At 41.0% G+C, this 17689-nt stretch overlaps 1 protein-coding gene across 6 annotated transcripts; it reads right to left on the bottom strand.

The window, feature by feature from the left end:
* Positions 1 to 524: 524 nt before the first annotated feature.
* On the bottom strand, positions 525 to 17676 carry LOC132977646 (6-phosphofructo-2-kinase/fructose-2,6-bisphosphatase 4-like). 6 transcript variants are annotated; one of them, XR_009673844.1, is made up of 15 exons: positions 10459 to 10804; positions 9295 to 9411; positions 9105 to 9201; positions 7857 to 7923; positions 7684 to 7758; positions 7545 to 7601; positions 7326 to 7447; positions 6860 to 7067; positions 6581 to 6727; positions 6387 to 6491; positions 5451 to 5580; positions 4512 to 4574; positions 4339 to 4403; positions 3015 to 3124; positions 525 to 1401 (listed from the first exon to the last, which is right to left on the bottom strand). XR_009673844.1 is itself a non-coding variant. In XM_061042382.1 (14 exons), exons 1-14 carry the CDS (start codon positions 14379 to 14381, stop codon positions 1342 to 1344), a joined length of 1368 nt encoding a protein of 455 aa, XP_060898365.1. In that variant the 5' UTR covers positions 14382 to 14550; the 3' UTR covers positions 525 to 1341. The 6 variants fall into 6 exon arrangements, 5 of the variants coding, with proteins under 5 accessions (XP_060898365.1, XP_060898363.1, XP_060898367.1 ...); XM_061042382.1 differs by lacking the exons at positions 3015 to 3124; positions 10459 to 10804 and adding an exon at positions 14327 to 14550; XM_061042380.1 differs by lacking the exon at positions 3015 to 3124.
* Positions 17677 to 17689: the final 13 nt, after the last annotated feature.

Raw genomic sequence — 17689 nt, 5'->3', positions numbered from 1 at the left:
CCTTCAAACGGGAGCTTCTTGGTGTGAAGATCTTGTTTGCTTCTCTTTACCTTTTTGGTGTTTTTGGACCCAGTGCCCCCTAAGGGATGTGCACGTTGATTTATTTTAATTAAAACTAGTAACACACCTGCTTCTGGGGTACATGTTTACAAAAATACTTTTATTTAACTCTACCACTGTTACACTTTGAAGCTCACGTTGAAGTCGAAGAGGAGCTTTGTGGCCACATTTTTAGCCATGGCAATGCCAAGATAGATATTGAAGTCACCTTTGAATGCACACTGCTCAGGTTCATCACACTGCTCAGCTTACACCTTAACAGTAATTATGTAAAAGTCACCTTTCCTTCACTTTTTGACACTTAACAGTAAATAATAAAGCAAAAGAAAGTTAAATAAGAACTTTTTTTCTGATATTGGCAATAGTATCTTTTTTTTTTAGGTGGGGGAGGGGTGAAAACTGATATGTATGAAATGAGTCTAAGGAAACCCACAATGAGAGAGATGCAGACAGGTTGGTTTATAAAAAATATCTTTATTGTAGTTGAGTAGGGAGGTACATTTGATCTTTGAGCTCATATTACATGTTTCTTTTGGCCTCTGGTAAGTTCTTCACTAAAAAGTGTTAAGTATGTTTTTATTATGAACTAAAAGTCTGTTGATAGAATCCTTCGTAGAGACTTTATTTAACCCAGAAGTATAAAATGAAAGTGACTTCACTCCCTTCATATAAGAACACTTTTTAATAAGCCAGTTTATTCAGGTATTCATTATTTAAATAGTCATATTTTAGTATTTCTTTACAAGTAGATAGAAATCTCATATTGCACATGACAACTTATTAAGACACCTTCACATTAAACAATGATTGCACAACACAATACCACACCACACATGAAGCAGAAAGTCACATGGTCATTTGATGGCACCACACGGTTAATACTCTAAAATATTACTTCACTGCTTCAATGCCAGGTTCACTGTTGCACAAATAAAGACACCTCAGTGAAAACAGAAACAATGACACAGGAGTCAGGTGTAAAGAATCCCCTCAGTGCAAGACGACCACCTGACTGATGGAGTGGACCTGCTGAGCTCAGTGAAACATTGAGCAGCTTTGGGGAAAAAGGCCCTCACACACAACGTGTTCAGGTTGGGCTCCTTCAAATTCCTTGAAAAGACAGACACGAGGAAAAGGTGGTGGAGATGTTTTAGGGAGAGAGCAAGGCACATCACCCGGGCAGTCACCACTATGAGCAGGCTGTGCAGACGGGAAAAGTGAATAAACAACCAGAGTGCGTCCAAAGAGGGAAGAGAATGGAGGTGGAGCTGCAGCAGGCGGTTAGAGGTGAGCAGGGACAGTCTGCAGGGCGTCTTCAGTGGTACGATGGATGTTCACATTCTGCAGAGGGAAACACATCAGTGTCAGGCGCATTTCATATATGTGTGCCAACACGTTCACAAAGAGAGGAAACACCAGCGTTTATTTGGATAGGAACCAAATATAAACAAAGGAAAGTGCTACAAAGTGTTGTTCTTGCAGTTACTGTTACTCCAACTTGTTAATGCAATGTACATGAAATGGTTCTGGAGACATTTTGCCAAATTGGAGGAGATCATTTTAAATTGAATGAAGATGCAAAAAGCAGACCAACAGTTGACATATGCTTGTGATTTAAGCACGTTTTTCAGTGTTTATTATCATCACACCATGAGCTGGTGAACCAAATTATTTGTAGATTTTTTAGTATTTGTTTTGACTATTTATTTGCTTGTTTTAATGGTAAAGCACTTGTTTTTGAAAAGTGCTATATAAACAAAGGCTTGGTACATTTTTTTTACATTGCATAACCTCTTTAATGATTACACCTTTGAGAAAAATTGAAGTATTTCCAGCTGTGAATAACACACATACATTTTGTAGTAACTCTTATTCTAGCCAGAGGGAAATGTGTGTTTGTCACACAGTAAGACTTTTGTTCAGGCTGATGAAAGGCAGCACTTTCTTTTTGCATCCCAGCAGAGTCTTTGCATATGAATGAATGAGCAAACCGCTCCACTCCACAGCAGAGTGAGCAGGAAGTACACTGAACACATCTGATCAGTAGATAGTAAGAACAGGAAGGAAATAAGCAGACTCTTTTGATCTGCATGAGTAATGGATGTCCAGCTCAGTGGGCTATGACCTACATAAGCTGAAGACTGTCCTTCAAAGTAAAAGCATATACCCCCGAGATCTAGATTCCAATATTACAGAGGAAAAGCGTTCATTTCAAACCTGCTAAAATGATGCACAAGAAGAGTTTTAAAGGATACATGAATTGTAAGAGTGTTTATTTAAAACATTAAACAGATTAATCCTTCTCTCGTTTCGGATCAGTGATATAAATACACTGTAGGAGCCTTCACATTGCTCAAGAAAAAAAACAAAAAAAACTGTGTCTCTACTTCAGAGTCTCCAGGGATCAGTAGACAGTGTTTGACACCTTTAAACCAGAGACAAACTGTACAATTAGACATGTTGAAAAGAAATAAAAAGTTTATTGTGTGTGCAAAATAAAAAATAAGAACAATCCGGTTTTTGTGCATGTTTGTGAAACTGAGATTTTTTTGTGTCCTGACTTCTTCCAACAGAAATATGAACTGATCAGACACTTAAGATAAAATAGCTAAATCAACTTCACAGATAGATTGGATGAGACAATAAACTACACTTAATCAACAAAAAAACAAAAAAACGGGTGTGGCTGGAGTTTCGTTGCTTCACAGTTTGGATGACACTTCAGTTAGAACAAGAATCTGCTTTTTAAGCAAGCTCCAAAAATTGGAGAACATGTGCGACACGAGATTTGTGCCATATGAGGATTAATAATCAAAATTCTTAACTGGATTCCAGTCAATTATCACCATCATCACTTCTTAAAAATAGAATTTAAGGACGAACAGAACACAAGAACGACGTAGAGTGAGGAGTGATTCAATGCAGGGATGCTGAGTTTGGTAGAGTGTGCGTACAGAGGGGGAATGGAGGAGGGGGTCGGGGGGGTGGGGTGAGGGGCACTGCCTCATTGGTGAGCTGGCACAGTTAGCAAAGCCTCCTCTGACATCCGCGACACTTCTACGTTCTGTTTGATAAAACAAAAAGCACAGAGAGGGGGAGGGAATCAAAACACATGGGAGATATGATATCAACTGTCAACACACCGGACAACTCGGGAAGAAGGATACTATTAAGAGGATGCTGGTTTGTTCACATGGTTTAATTTGCTGTTGTCAGTCACATGATCTCAACTGAACCATGGCATGCTTACACTTCAAACATATTATTCTCAGCTTCAAAACATGACACACTTTAAGAACCTGCAGGGGCTGCGTGGTTATGAATAATCTTCTTGAGTTCTTAAATGTCACCTGTAAGCTTGAATTATTTGTTCTGGTTAAGGTCTGCTTACTTATCATTACTGTATTTTTGTTAATTTTGAAGTTGGCTCAAACTGAGCATAACATGCCACAGCATGGCTTAGGCCGACGCTTCGTCCACATTGATTCAGGCAGATTGTAAACTGGATATCGTTTAGTGGACGAGAGCATAAGGTGAACCTAGATAGTATTTTTTCCCTTTGTTGTTGTCCATCCGAGACTTAATGTACAATCAGATGATAAGAACTGCTTTAAGAGGAGAAATCACGAGTGGTCTGGACAACTAGATGCTAATGATGCCAACTTTCGATTCCTGATGTTCTATCATTGCAGTGTTCCAGTTCCCACAAGAAGTTTGTTCCGTCTTCATGAATCCATGTGAATTTTGGGAGAGCATGATGCTGCAAATGAGTAAGGACAGACTGTGGCTACATGTCTGCTTCATCTTGATTATCTGTAGTCTAATGCAAGTAAACATTTGATCCTTCATTCTCAAAACGCATCACATTACACACCTACAAAACAGTGTTTCCACAGTCTTTATACTTTCTGCTAAAGGCGACATTCGCATTGAGACACTGGAACATCATTTACTCAGAAAAGCATATTTATTTAAAGGGTGTGTCGTTTAGCCTTGTTTATTTAATCCTATGGTTACATAGACTCCACACATCATCCATCACAGAAACCTGCTCTGAGCAGTTTTTTTTCTTTTCATAACACTGATTATGAAGATTATGAAAAGCTCTCATCAGAAAGAATGCTGTTAAACCTGCACAGAATATGCTGCCACAAATGTTCACTTACAGTTCATCACCAGAGGCTGAAACACAAACCTGTACCATTGTACCTTGCAGTAAGTGGGTCAGTTCGATTGAGTGTATGTTGGTGTGTGTTTGCATGTTGTTGTTATACCCACCTCTGGTCTTTCTCGGTGTGTGTTGACAGCCTCCACATTCAGGCAAATGGACTCCACCTTACAGCCTGAGCATTCAAACACAAGTTTGGTTTCATCAGCTGAGTTGGCAAAGAGGTGTTTCATACAACTATTCAGACTACTATCATTATATACAATCAGGAGACCAGACCTACCATAGGCCACCGGCGTTAGCTTCAGCACGGTGTGCAGCGGGCACTTTAGGTACGGAAGCTCCTCTGTGGGAAGGCAAACATAGCACAACAACACTTCATGAAACTCACTTTGAAAACTAAGAAATTTGAATTCCAGAAGCTTCAGCTTGTTTTATTTGAAAACATTAATTTTCTAGTAGTGAAAGGAGGCATCCATCATCGGGTTCTGTATCTGGCAACATACCATGTTACATTCTTAAAAGCAAGTAACTTATCAAAATACCTAAAACATGAACCTGTAAAGTGAGACGTCAGATGTGTCAACACCACAGCACACTCATCAGGCTATCAGACACTTTTTATGAACAAGCCAATCTTCATAGGCAGTACTACAGAGAGATGATTTACCATTATGAACGAGAGTCGCTGACTTTTCAATTCATGTGCAAGTTCACTCATCGACAGAGAGAATAATATAGATTTAAAGGAGGAAGATGTTGTTTCTTGTTGTCATGGGAAATTAAGAGTTAATATATTGAAATAAACCAAACATGAGAGATAAACTACAAACAAAGAAGTATTTTTATAGAAGGGATCCAAGGAAAATCATGATTATGATCAGGTCTGTGAAACCCAAAATGTCACTGTAGACAACGTTTTATCCAATACTTTTTTCAAAACAAGGCATTATCAAATATATAAGTGAAGATTAAGCTACTCTTATTCCTCAGGCTTTCAGAAACTCTCACTGAATGTTTCTTTGTGCAGGTTTTAACCATATATGGGAGAACATTATTCCCTCAGTTAACGTGATCGACTTTGTGAGATAAGTGACCTCCTACATTTCCCACAGTTCTGTTGAATAAGCTCTTGAGAAGTGAATTAAACAGCATGTGTGTTTCGTTGTGTTTGCCTGTTAAATTGCCTCATTTAAACATGAGGTTCTGTGACAGGGCTTACCTGCTGTCTTGTCCAGGAAATAAGCCAACAGGCAGCGCATGACGGCCTGGTGACAGACGACCAGCACGTTCTCTTGCCTCTCCAGCTCCATGATCACAGGCTCCAAGCGCTGCACCAAATCCTCATAGGACTGAGTCATAAAAGAAACAAATAAGACAGATGCAGACTGCTGTTTGACTGCGACACAAAATACTTGATGTAGAGGCCGGGTAGATTATTTCATCTTAAATCAATCCATTAATGTGAGATCAACCCTGAGAGAAATCATCTTTATATCTGAAGGTGGCATAAAACAGAGCCAGAGCTGTAAATCATCTGTTGACTAAAACCTCCATTCAGTACATTTTCCTTTACGCACAGTGAATAATCAATCACAGGTAAATACATTGACATTTTAGAAGGTGGAAAAAAAAAAAATCTATTTACGCCGTCTAGACCAACATTAGCTTCACCATATTCCCCAGAGCCCAACATTAACAGCAGCGTCTGCCTGCGGAGCAACTAATGCCCGTATCCATCTTCCTGTGTTAGATTAATGGAGAGGTAATGGGATGGACTTAAAGTGAGAACACACCAGAGGACATTCAGACACACAGTAAACAAACCCACAGCACACACACACACACACACACACACTACAGTGAAGTCTTTATTAACTGTGTTCTGTTTTTTGGCCAAATCCGTCTTTAGAGGCCGCCGGTACATTTTGAGACTCATTAGCAGAGAGTTATTGGACGTTGGCCATCTGGATAACTTTTAATTGTGTTTTTGGTTACGTCTTTTTCTGTGACAGAGTGTGTTTCCTTCTGATCACAAAAGAGGACCGACACTAAATTGGAAAAACTCTCAAATTCGAACAGAAAAAGCCATCGTACGCAACCTCAAAGTTGAGAGAGATATCTCACTTCCCCCCTTTACATAACCAAACTGACTGACCTCTCCTTTCGGGTACCGATACCGGTATTTGTCCTGGTCCCTCAGAGCAAACTCCAGAGGATAGTGGTCCTGGATCTCCTCGTACATCAACTCCTCACACACTCCCTAAAATGACATTACACCTAGAGTAAGCTTCGCTGACAGCACACATTGTAGAAAACAGTCACATGAGCAGTCAAACAGGTGACACTCACTGCATCGATCTCGTTCAGGACCTTCCACTGTTCATAGGGCACACTGAGAGCCTCGGCCGTCTGGATAGTTCTCTTCATCTGACTGGTCCAAACCTTCAGGTCGCTAATGCCCTGTGACTGGATGAAGTTGCTCAGCTTCTTAGCAAACTGCGTGGAGAAAAACATGTGTAACATGCAACTATGTGTGTGGCAAAATGTGACTTTTTTTCTTTTTGTTTGGTAAGAGAAAAAAAAAAATCAGCTCTAAAGATACACCTGTCTCTGTTATGAAAAATATACCTCTTTGCCTCCAGGTGTGAGGCCCGAGTCTCCTCCAATTCGACCCTTGACATTGAGCTCGCTCTCACCATGGCGACATAGGTAGATGGAGCGTGGCGTGATGTGAATATTCATGAGGTAGTAGACGATCCGGCTCTGGATGTGGTCCAACACCCTGTTGACCAAGTACCTCTGACCCACGTCTACAATTTTAATGTAGGAGAGATCCCTGAGGAGAGATCACAGACACATAAATCATTCAGCTCAAAACTGGGAAAAGACCATTTTACAGAATGACGGCTTTAACGACAAAAGTTGGTGCTGATCAGATTTCTTAACTGTCAGATAATTCTACAATCTTGCTTATTAAACTAAGACCAGAATGTGCTTCAAAAAAGGTCAATTTGCTTAACTAATGATTCCTGTTTTTTTGTTGTTGATTTTGACTGCTCTTAAACCAACACTTTGGAGCCCAGCTTCACCTCACCTGTCCAAGACTTCATCCAGCGTCTCATAGGAGTTCTCATAACACTTGATCCTCTTCATGAAGTCTTGCACTGCTTCTTCTGTGTTACAGTTGGTGTAGTCGGGGCTCCCCAGCTTCACTTGCTGAACACAGAAAAAGCAGACGAGAGTGAGGAAAAAAAACATAACAGGAAATAAGCCTCTTAAGCTCAAACAAATAAGATAAACTCCAGACACTCACCACTATGTTCTCCTGGATGACGACTGGGTCTTCACACACAGACTCAACAAAGAACACCTGAGGGAAGAACAAGAGGGAAGGAATCAAGCTTGATGTGAATGTCAACAAATGCATTTTACGCTGTTCTTTGATTTGTTACCTTAAAGCCATTCTGCTCTGCAAATTGGATGATGGTTTCCCTCCTCTCTCTGGTTGTGTTGGTTGCATCAAAAACCTGTTTAGGACGGAACAAATATGGATACGATTGTAAGAGTTGTGATCTGTATGGGTACTCACGACTACATTTAAATCATGAACAGCTTTTTTACCTACCGCAACTTGGCCTCCTTCCTCTGTGAGATACTGTCGCACGTCATTCAAGGCGGCTGAAGCACACTGTCTGTTAATATAAAACAGACACCACATTCTTTTTAAATATTATTAAGCTCAAAGTGGCACAGTTCCATCATACAAGACCTGGTACACACTAAACGATTTTTAAAATGTGAGAGACCCAACACATGACAACAATCATGACCGATTAACATTTCAGATCTCAGAGTGTGTGTTGTGCAACGAGGCGATCAACTCAGCACACCACACACCGACCGATTCATTCGCCGACAACCAGAGTCTCGACTATCACAACGTGTAATCTCGCGCGTTCAGACGCCATTCAAGAATATACAAACATGACGGGAAAGCTAAACGTGGCTAGCTGTTAGCTGGTTGATCCATTACGGTAAACATGTTGGTCAAACTCCTGTCCTTGTCAGTTGGATTGTGGTTTGTTTTACAGGACACGTTGTATATAACTCGTGTTGTTGCCACAAATCAACAAGTTGGTCCTCAATTCATGACATCCAGTTAACTTTATGCTTCGCCATTGCTGTTGTCACCATGGTAATGTTGGTTGTGCTTCCTGCTTCAGTCAGCTTGCTTCCCTATTGGCTATTGTTACGTTCCACGTGACAATTCCGATCGTGAATATTAAACACGTTTAATATTTCCGATTTAAAATCGGGTCTTCCAAGCAGATCGGAGAGGTAAAAATCACTCTTAACACACCTCACACCGCAAGATAATCTTTGGAGCAATAGATAATCGGGCCTTTGCTGACTTTGGTCAGATGGGGGGGGGGGGAAATCGGGTCCAAAATCGGCCCGATTACCTTGTAGTGTGTACCCCTCTCAAGACATTTTCTCACTTCTCAGTAAGCACAGGCTTAAGTGCACAAAATTAAATTTTCTCACGTATTGTTTTTCGACCTGGTCACATAACGAGCACGTAAAAACCCATAGGGTCCCTCTTCAAGAAGGACTTTGGACAAGAAACCTTTTCATTTCTGCTAGTGCAATAAGATCAGTAAGTATAACATTTTAAACACTGACAGCTACCAAATATCTCCCACATCATTTTGTAAGTACCTGCCGTAAGACCTACAGATTAAATGTAGCTATTGTGCTACTTCTGGCGTATTTAAAAACCAGGCACTGTCCAAAGTCAATTAAAAACAAAGGTATAGAATGGCTGGTGTGAAGTAACTTGTTCAGGCCGTTGAAGGACAGTTGTCGCTCTTACCGTCTGATCTTTAACCCCTCCTCGTTGTCTGGACGGAAGAACTCAAAGGACTTGTAGATCTTCACAAACTCTCTCCTGTACTGCCCAACATTGAACTCTGTGCAAAAGATGGCGGTAAGAACATTTAGGATTCACCTCAAGACAAAATGAAAATGGCTCTGCCTTATCAGACAATCCTAAAAAGTGGTACCTCTAGTGGGCACTCCGATCCAGTTAAGATAGCGGGTCAGCTTCTTGGAGATGTAGGTCTTCCCCCTGGCAGGAAGGCCCACTGTCACAATCAGGGTGGGACAGTTGGTCATGCATACTGCAACGGAAGGAGAAACGTAGCTTCAGTCATGAGTTCATCACACATAAGGCACATGGAAGATGTGACTTTCAGCGTGTGATTGCTGTGTTAAATGTGTCACTTCACAGAAAAAAGTATGGATATTCAAAGTCTTCTTAAACTCAGGTTTGGCTCGTTCGAAATCTGCACATACACAATAGGATGATAATATAAAAGTTCCATATTAACACTGCATTGTCCTTATCTTCACATGTAATCCAGTATTGTGGGCAATGAAGAAAATGTCACACTGCACAACCATGACAAAGCTGTCACGCAGAGCAGAGGTCACAGTGGCACCAGGACACGTGTGAGGAACTGTGAAACACATCACAGACACTAGTTTCAACACCCAGACTCTCAGTGTGATTGCACAGCTTTCTGGGTGAGAGAGCACCATAGTTAGAAGAGGTTAAAAGAGAAAGTCTGTAAACTTGTCTAGCTCTAAGTATTTATGTATTTTAGAAAAGTGGAATGACCCCAAAAACCCCCTTCTCAGTCACTCCACAGTGGGGGACACTGCTCACAGTGAAGTGACCAATGTACTGTAAACGCAGATCAATTGCAAAAGCTCATCCACTGTGCAAATCACTCACATGACTGCAGAGACACAATTCCTGTTTACCAACAGCTGGTGATTGACTTGGCAATCAGTAACAATGATATGAACATCCCAGTACCAGGCCTTTCTCCTCGATGCGAGCTGCCTTCATCTGCATGAGCATTCAGTCAGTCCTTATATAACATAGTGAACCAGATGGCTGCAGCAGGCGAGCACAGCAAGACACCTGAACTCATCACCGTGGCGGCGTTAGCAAGAAGGTTAAAGCAGGTTGTGAAATGATGCTAAATGCCGGTGACAGAGTAGCTTTAATTATTCAGTCCACAACAGAGGGTCCGGCTGCGTGCACGGCAAATGCGAACAAACCTCTCTTTTAATAAATTAGAAATACCTGTTGAAAACTACGAGGTGAGTAGCTGTACATAAAAGATGCTAACAATTGTCGCCACGTTTTCATACCGCACCCTTTCTTTGAGAAATGTGTTTTTCAGGAAGGCCATTTTTACACGGCATCCAGATCTTCTTCAGCGGATTTTGAGTGAGTTCCCGCGGATTTGTCGGTGTTTTGTCCCCCATTCCGTCTTGCGAGGAGGTGGAGGTGGAGGTGGAGGTGGCCGCGGCGGGAACACGGGGCCTTTTCCCGTGATGCTGCTCCGAAGGTGACCGGTGTTTCATCAGCTCAGCTCTGCGAGGATGGAGATAGTCCAGCAGCAAACCCCCGGTCTTTCTCCCTGTGCTGTGGCCACGTGATCCGGTTTGCCCGACCGTAATGACAGCAGTACGGGCGCAGCACATTTCTGCTGAACCGTAAGTAACATAAACTGTGCTGCTGAGTATTTTCGAGCATTACGGCACCAGGATGAGGTTGAGCCAACAAAGATTAAAGTTAAATCGGTTTATTTATGATCAGAGCTTGGCTACTACTGAACTGTAGGGAAACCCCTTTTATGATAAACCAGAGGTCTCTTATATCTCTTTTCTTTTAAACTCAAGCTTATTGAAACTTAAGCTGAATATGTAAACAAATTAAATGTGAAGGTTAATTAAAAAAAAAAAAAAAAAAAATGTTTTTATGAACTTCAAAGCGGCTATAAATAAATTGTATTATTTTATAAAATGTTTACTCATAATGGCTCAGTAGAGAGAACTAATTTCACCACATTTATACATTTTGGTGCAAATTAATTTGCTGCCATTATTTCACACAGCTGTTCCAGTCTTCTGGTTCAGCTCCTTTACAGTTCTGCATCTACAGAGGAGTTCACCACATAACATGAACTCAAATTTTCTATCCCTTAACTTTCTGGGGCTTGATCTGCTCAATCCATGTAAAAAGCCTTTTCAAAAGGTTACACCTCTTCGAGTGTAAGTTGCAAGTGCATTTTTAAAAGATTAGCTATTGTTTCAGTTTAATTGTACTTACAATATCATCTTTAAAAATGTGGAATGCAAAAATAATGAGTAAAAGAATGAGTTATACTCCATCCTTTTATGAAATAGCAGCTGAGAAAAAAGCAACAAATGTTGGATTAAAGGCCCGCAGGACCAACCAGCACAACCTGGTTTTCAACACATAACTAAGAATGTTGCTTGATTTATCATGTCATCTCTCCAGCTCTGCAAGTTAAGGAGGCACAGCATGATAATGAGGGACATATAAATCAATAAGGTAAAAAAAATGATCCTTATGAATGCACTGAGTTTGGTGACCACACATAGACCAGCACAGCTTGGCCTCTTTAACCTGAGCAGAGGCCTAATCAGCTTGAATGCATCGAACACCTGTGGTTGTACGCTTTCACCATGTGTTTGACATGGCAGAAAGATTGCGTTATGTTTGGCCTTATCCTAGCACAAAGGTTTGCAAAATACATGACCCTTGGTTAAATTTGACTATTTCACAGGACTGCTTGCAAAATGTACTGTTTATCTACAAAACCATTCAGGGTTATTGTCACGTTAAGTACGGCACAGATATTATCATTAATATGACTCAGTCAAGAGGGGAAGGGCTATTCTGGTACTACAGGAAGAAGTTTTCTCTATTTTGTATGAATTATTTAATATTCTAAATTCTGCCGTTCTTTTCCCAAAGCATTTCAATTGGAAAATATGGGCTGATTCGAAATCTGGAAAATGGCATTTTGCCCTGAAGAAAAACCCTGTCTTACTTTGTTTTGGAAAGTTAAGGGACAAAGAGACCCTGTTATTTGCTATGTTGGGATAGATAGGAACGTTAGAAAAAGGAGATATGCACATCACGTAGGTGCAGGGCAGTGCAAAAACAGCAAAACTGAGGGAGAAGAGCCACACCCTTGCTCAAATGCCACAATAAAGGTTTTTATTAATCACAACGTTTCGTTTCGTAAACAGACAATGGGCCCTTTTATGAAAGAGATTTGTTAACAGGTCAGAGCAGACAAACAGGCTATAATGACACATATTAAATGAAGGATTGAGGAATACCATGTATCTCCCTCACCTTTAAGGTCCTGGTGTTTGCAGGCTGGCTCAGTCTACTTGAGCACTTATAAGCAGAGTTAATGTTATAACTAACAGCACTTATCCTAGAACTGAAGATATCTCTCGTAAACAAAGCCTATAATGACAAGTCCTACCATCGCTTGGTCACACACACACGTTTTCTATTGATTTCATTACAGGTAACATCAACATTGTATATGCCATTTTTTTTATAAACATCACAGAAACTGTGACTTACAGGCACTTAGAGAAGCAAACACTTTTTGCATGAGCAGGCAGTGTCCATGAGATGGCAGTCTACTCTTGTGTGTTGGTTCAGAAACACTTGGAATGTCATACAACTCAGCTGCCTTGTAACAGATTCTACATTTCCTCTGCAGGATGTCATGCTTAAAAAGGTTTGAATTTTGTGTCTGAATAAATGGGTTTCTAATATTCTGTCCATCTCCAATGAGCACAGTGCCTTTAGTACAACAACAACAGCCTTAGACATTACTATAAAGATAAAGATTTGATCACACCAACAAAAAGTAGTTATCATGAAGATAGAGAAGATACATTCATGCATTCCCAACAACAAACCTTAAAGTAAAACATTTACCAGGACGTTTTGTCAGATTACATTTCATTGCACAGGTGTGCCAAACATATTTTCAGAATAAAAAGCTCATCTATTGTTGTTTTTTTTTTTGTCCCTTATGGACATAGATCTGAAGCACACACTTTGAGGCTTTAGGTTCAGTCTGTGCTGGTAGATTAACAGGCCTGTGACCTAAATATGGTTGAGATGGAGGTTATAATTAAAAAGTTCTCTCTCTTTCTCAAATTCCCTGACTGCTAGCAGACTATAATACATGTCAGGTTCATCAGGTCCACATATAAATGACACACTTACTCATGCTAGGTTGTATTTCCAGCCTTTCCAGCTGAAAAGGGATGCATTTGAAAAACCCATACAAACTGAGCAACATACAAGTTTGTTGTGCAGCTTGTATTATTTGTTGGGCTATTTAAAGAAGCTTGTCTAATCTGTTAAACCATGACATAAACAGCAGCAGACAGTCCTTCATTGAAGCACTGTATGGACTGTGTGTGATGGTTTCCACGGAGGTTAAATGAGGTTTCTTGCACACTGTAGTACACCAGGACATGAACAGGAAACAGATCAGTGCTCCTCCTCCAGGCTCTGATTGCAGCTAGCAGACTTTAGCGTGAATATAGTGGCAAAGTCATCATCAAGTAGGCTACAGTTTGTACAGTACACATAACAATCAGCGGGTAAGCAGTCTGCAGACTCACCGCTTCATATTGAGCTCATGAACCAGCATTCAGTGTCTTTAAGACTTTCATGTTGGCTACGCATCGCAGCAGCCAAAATAGCCTATAAGCAACAACATAAAAAAAAAAGACCAGAAAACGTCAACCATCCTCTGCAACAGCCTGTCCATCACGATCAATGTGTGGGGAAATTATCCTAATATAAAGAAACCTCCGCGAAGCTTTCGTTTGTGTTTTCTAATTTCTGCATCCAAATAAACATGCCACTGTCCCACCATCCTCTGTGTTAAACTACGATTACAGCGGTATAAAATGAGACTGGTAACTTCCTATAAAAACCTAGATAATCGCCTGTAGTTGGAATGTAGGGGAAAGGTCTCGGAGGCAGCGTCAACACAGCGACACAGGCGCAGCACGTCGTCGCTTGTTTACGTCTTGAATGGCTGCTCTTCCAAACACCCTCTCTCTCTCTCTCTCTCTCTCTCTCTCTCTATCTCTGTAGCTCCGGATCAACATGCGAAATAGAAAAACTGCACAGTCTATTTGAGCGTCAAAAGCGAGCTGTCTTACCCGCTCTGTCCTGGTTCTGCGCAAGCTTTGGTCGGCTGGAGCAGCCTCTCATCATGGGCGTCTGTCTGATGGAGCGCGGAGCAGCCTGGCGATGTGTACGTGCCTTCCAATAGCAGCAGCCTGCCGAGCTGCTCGCACTGATGTACACTGTGTGCACACACCCACTCTGTATGCGTGTGTTCGTGAATGTGCGTGTTCTCTAAGGCTGTCTCCAAAACTGGAAAGAGGGAGGTGCAGCTTACCTGCCCCAAACATCCTCCTCCTCCCCTCACAAGTTGATAACATGGACTGAGTTAGGCTGTATGGTTTCATATGACTCTGTTTAATTCTGGATCCCTTACAGCATATAGTCATGCACCAAAACTACCACAGAAAGTCCTAGAACCATAATAGGCATACACCAATGTTATAGGCCTATAAATTAAATGACCATGGAGTTGTATAAAGGATTATTCTGTATTTTTATAGTGCACTTTGTAAGCACACATGTACAATTTGAGTTACAACACATTTACCAGTAAATTCTAAATGTGAAGCTGTAAGGTCAATACAGGAATTTAACAGCAGGTGTATTCCAGGAACAAAATACTTGCTTAACTTGTTTTTCAAACAAACATTATTTCCTTGTCTGTTTTCCTTGTTTGGTTGCTCAACATGTTAGTAATATTCCATTTCAACAAACAATAAGCAGAACAGTCTATGTTCTATCTGACTAATGCACATCTTGAAGAAACTCCAAATCCCACAGAATCCGGATAGATTGCATAATTGTGGACTGTATATGACACATGAACATCACTAGTGCAGCCTATTGTTTCGAGAGAGGATTTTACATGTCGAAGAGTGACTGTCTTTGTGTAATCAAGGTGTGATCATTAAGATAAAGAAACAAATCCCAGTAAGGGTTCCAGAAACAACACCAGGGCATATCCAGCACAGTGAGAAGAGTCACATACAGATTAAAAGAGTATTGCACAGGTTATTCTTAGTGGTCAAGAAAATACATGTGGACATCTGTCTGAAAGAGGAACTGTTCGATGGCACATACCATTACTGATTATGAAACGATGCGTCCTTATGAGCAATAACAGCTAACTGGATCATCAGCAATTGGTTTAAAATTGTAGAACAACAACTCAAAAAAGGGAAAGGTGGCTACAGTTCAGTTTAATGTTTTTTTATTACGCATTTAAGAAATGATTTGAGGTCACAGATCTTAGGTCATATTCCATTCAGAAACCCTGAGTGTGATATGAAAGAAAGCTCAGACCCTCTCCTAATCTTTCTATAAAAGTGTCAAGTGACCCTTATCAGCAAACAATGATAGAGACGACACTTATTGTAAAACATAAAGCCCATAAGTGCACAGCTGTGAATAAATGAACCAAAAAAATACACACACACACACACACAGTCAATGAAGAAAGACAGCGTGAAGAGGGACATCAGGGATTTGTTATGATCTACACACCACGAAGGCCATAAACATAGGAGACAACTAGAACTCACAAAGATTCATTTGAAGGTCAGGTGGCTCTCAGCCGACCTTCAACACATGCCTCCCGAAAGAGCAAAGTTTAGTACCCTCCACCACAACAACACCAACCCTCCTACATTACCCCTGTACCTCTCACACCTACACCTCAGGCAGCACACCATGCACACCCAATGTATAACATACAGGTCAGATCTGTCACAGTGTTCTTTATCACAGAGCCTATAGCAGGAGAAACACCAATGGAATAGTCCTGTGCAGAATTAAACTGAATTCAGACCTGTTTTTGTTTTTTTTTGCTCTGAGGTATAAGTTTGTCTGACCATATGTAGAGCCTCCATTCCCTGTACCATTAATTACCCTGGAATATCCAACATTTGCATCTCATTCTTCTCCAAACACCATGAGGCTTATTTAGAGACCACTTTGTTTTGACCTATATAGTCGGGCTGTCATTAATAATGAACATTTAACTTCAGGATAACGACTGCACAGGTTGGGACTTGCACTGAAGCTTCCCTGGCAACAGAGGGACAGTTCAGATCTGATAAGAATTACAAGCAAACAAGTATTTCAGACACGTCCCCGTGTCTCATGAGAATGGTGCGGAAACAACTGACCTATTTCTGACCCGTTCATCTGAATCTTGATCTTCTGCTGTTGGCTGCTGCTGTATTGAGATGTTCTCTTGGTGTCAGCGTGAATGACTGTGGAGTTTGTCAACCTCCCGAGAGGGTAGGATCAGTGACTTTAAGAAAATAAATAACACAAGCAGGAAGTGTAAAAGAAAGGCTATGTCAACATCTTGTTTGTGTTGACAGAGCCATGTTGTAATCATGACTACACTCGTCCGCTTAATGGCTGATGAACAATGGAAAAATACATACTGCTTCCTTATGAGAAAATATGTCATTTGCAACATACTGTAAAATTCCACTCTCAAAGAAATTCTCTGTGTACATCTTTTTTAGTCTTATCCTGAGAGCTTGTATCTGTAGCAGCTAACAACAGCTGAGAGGACAGGCTTTTTATTTGGGCCACATCTTATCATGGCTGACATCTCATATTTACAGCAGGGAATCCATGGAGTTTGTATGATTAGCTTCCCCTAACCTTTTCCCTAAATACTGCAGGGGACCATGTGATCAAAGTGGGGGAAAGGTACTAACATATAATCTAAGCATAATAATGTTGACCTTTTCCAGTCGAACACTAAGTCATATGGCTGCGTCCCAAATAACTACAGCTGCTATTTAAAGCCGCCCCACAAAGCATGCAAGGCACAGTCCCAAAAACAATGGTGACGTTACAGCCATGTTTCCACCAAGCCGTCCGGTTTGGTTCAGTACAGCTTGGTTCAGTTCGGTACGGTAAACCCTGGTCTTGCGTGCATCTCCACAGCCAACCGTACCCTTATCTGGTAAGCGGAGTGTAAGCCAGATGGAGACATCATAGCAGCCCAACACGGTGGAGCCCGCTATTAATTAAGTTCAACGAAGAAGAAGAACAGTAAACAAAAGGGATCCTTTAGGTACCCTTGGCACCCCAACAGAAGGGTGCCAAAAAAGTAGGATGGTACTGATCCCTTATTTTGGTACCATTCCCAACTTTTGACGGTGGAAACCCCAATAAATGGGTACTGTACCGAACCGATCTTAACCGGACCGCTTGGTGGAAACGGTTTTACTTTCTGAACTTTAAGTTACAACCATGTAGAAAAATGTGCATGGTTGAACACTTGAACACTTCCAGTAAAGAAGCGGCTTACAGACGAGGTGTTCGTTATTAAAGGCTGTATTGTTTTGCTCATCCTTCAATGTGAAGTGAAACCGCAGCCCGAATTTATAGGAAGCCCCGTAAACACACAG

This window comes from Labrus mixtus, chromosome 7, assembly GCF_963584025.1.
Source record: "Labrus mixtus chromosome 7, fLabMix1.1, whole genome shotgun sequence".
NCBI classification, from domain to species: domain Eukaryota; kingdom Metazoa; phylum Chordata; class Actinopteri; order Labriformes; family Labridae; genus Labrus; species Labrus mixtus.
Note: the sequence above shows the minus strand (reverse complement) of the source record. Positions and strands in the feature narration are given on the sequence as shown.

Bases quoted from the DNA above. Each gene is read 5' to 3' on its own strand.
- LOC132977646 (XM_061042380.1), bottom strand. From the start codon at position 10,789: ATGTGCTGCGCCCGTACTGCTGTCATTACGGTCGGGCAAACCGGATCA. The intron at 4,404-4,511 runs GTAGGTCTGGTC...TTGAATGCTCAG, and splicing joins GCTAACGCCGGTGGCCTATG to GCTGTAAGGTGGAGTCCATT. The intron at 1,402-4,338 runs GTGGGTATAACA...TTCCCTCTGCAG, and splicing joins CACACCGAGAAAGACCAGAG to AATGTGAACATCCATCGTAC.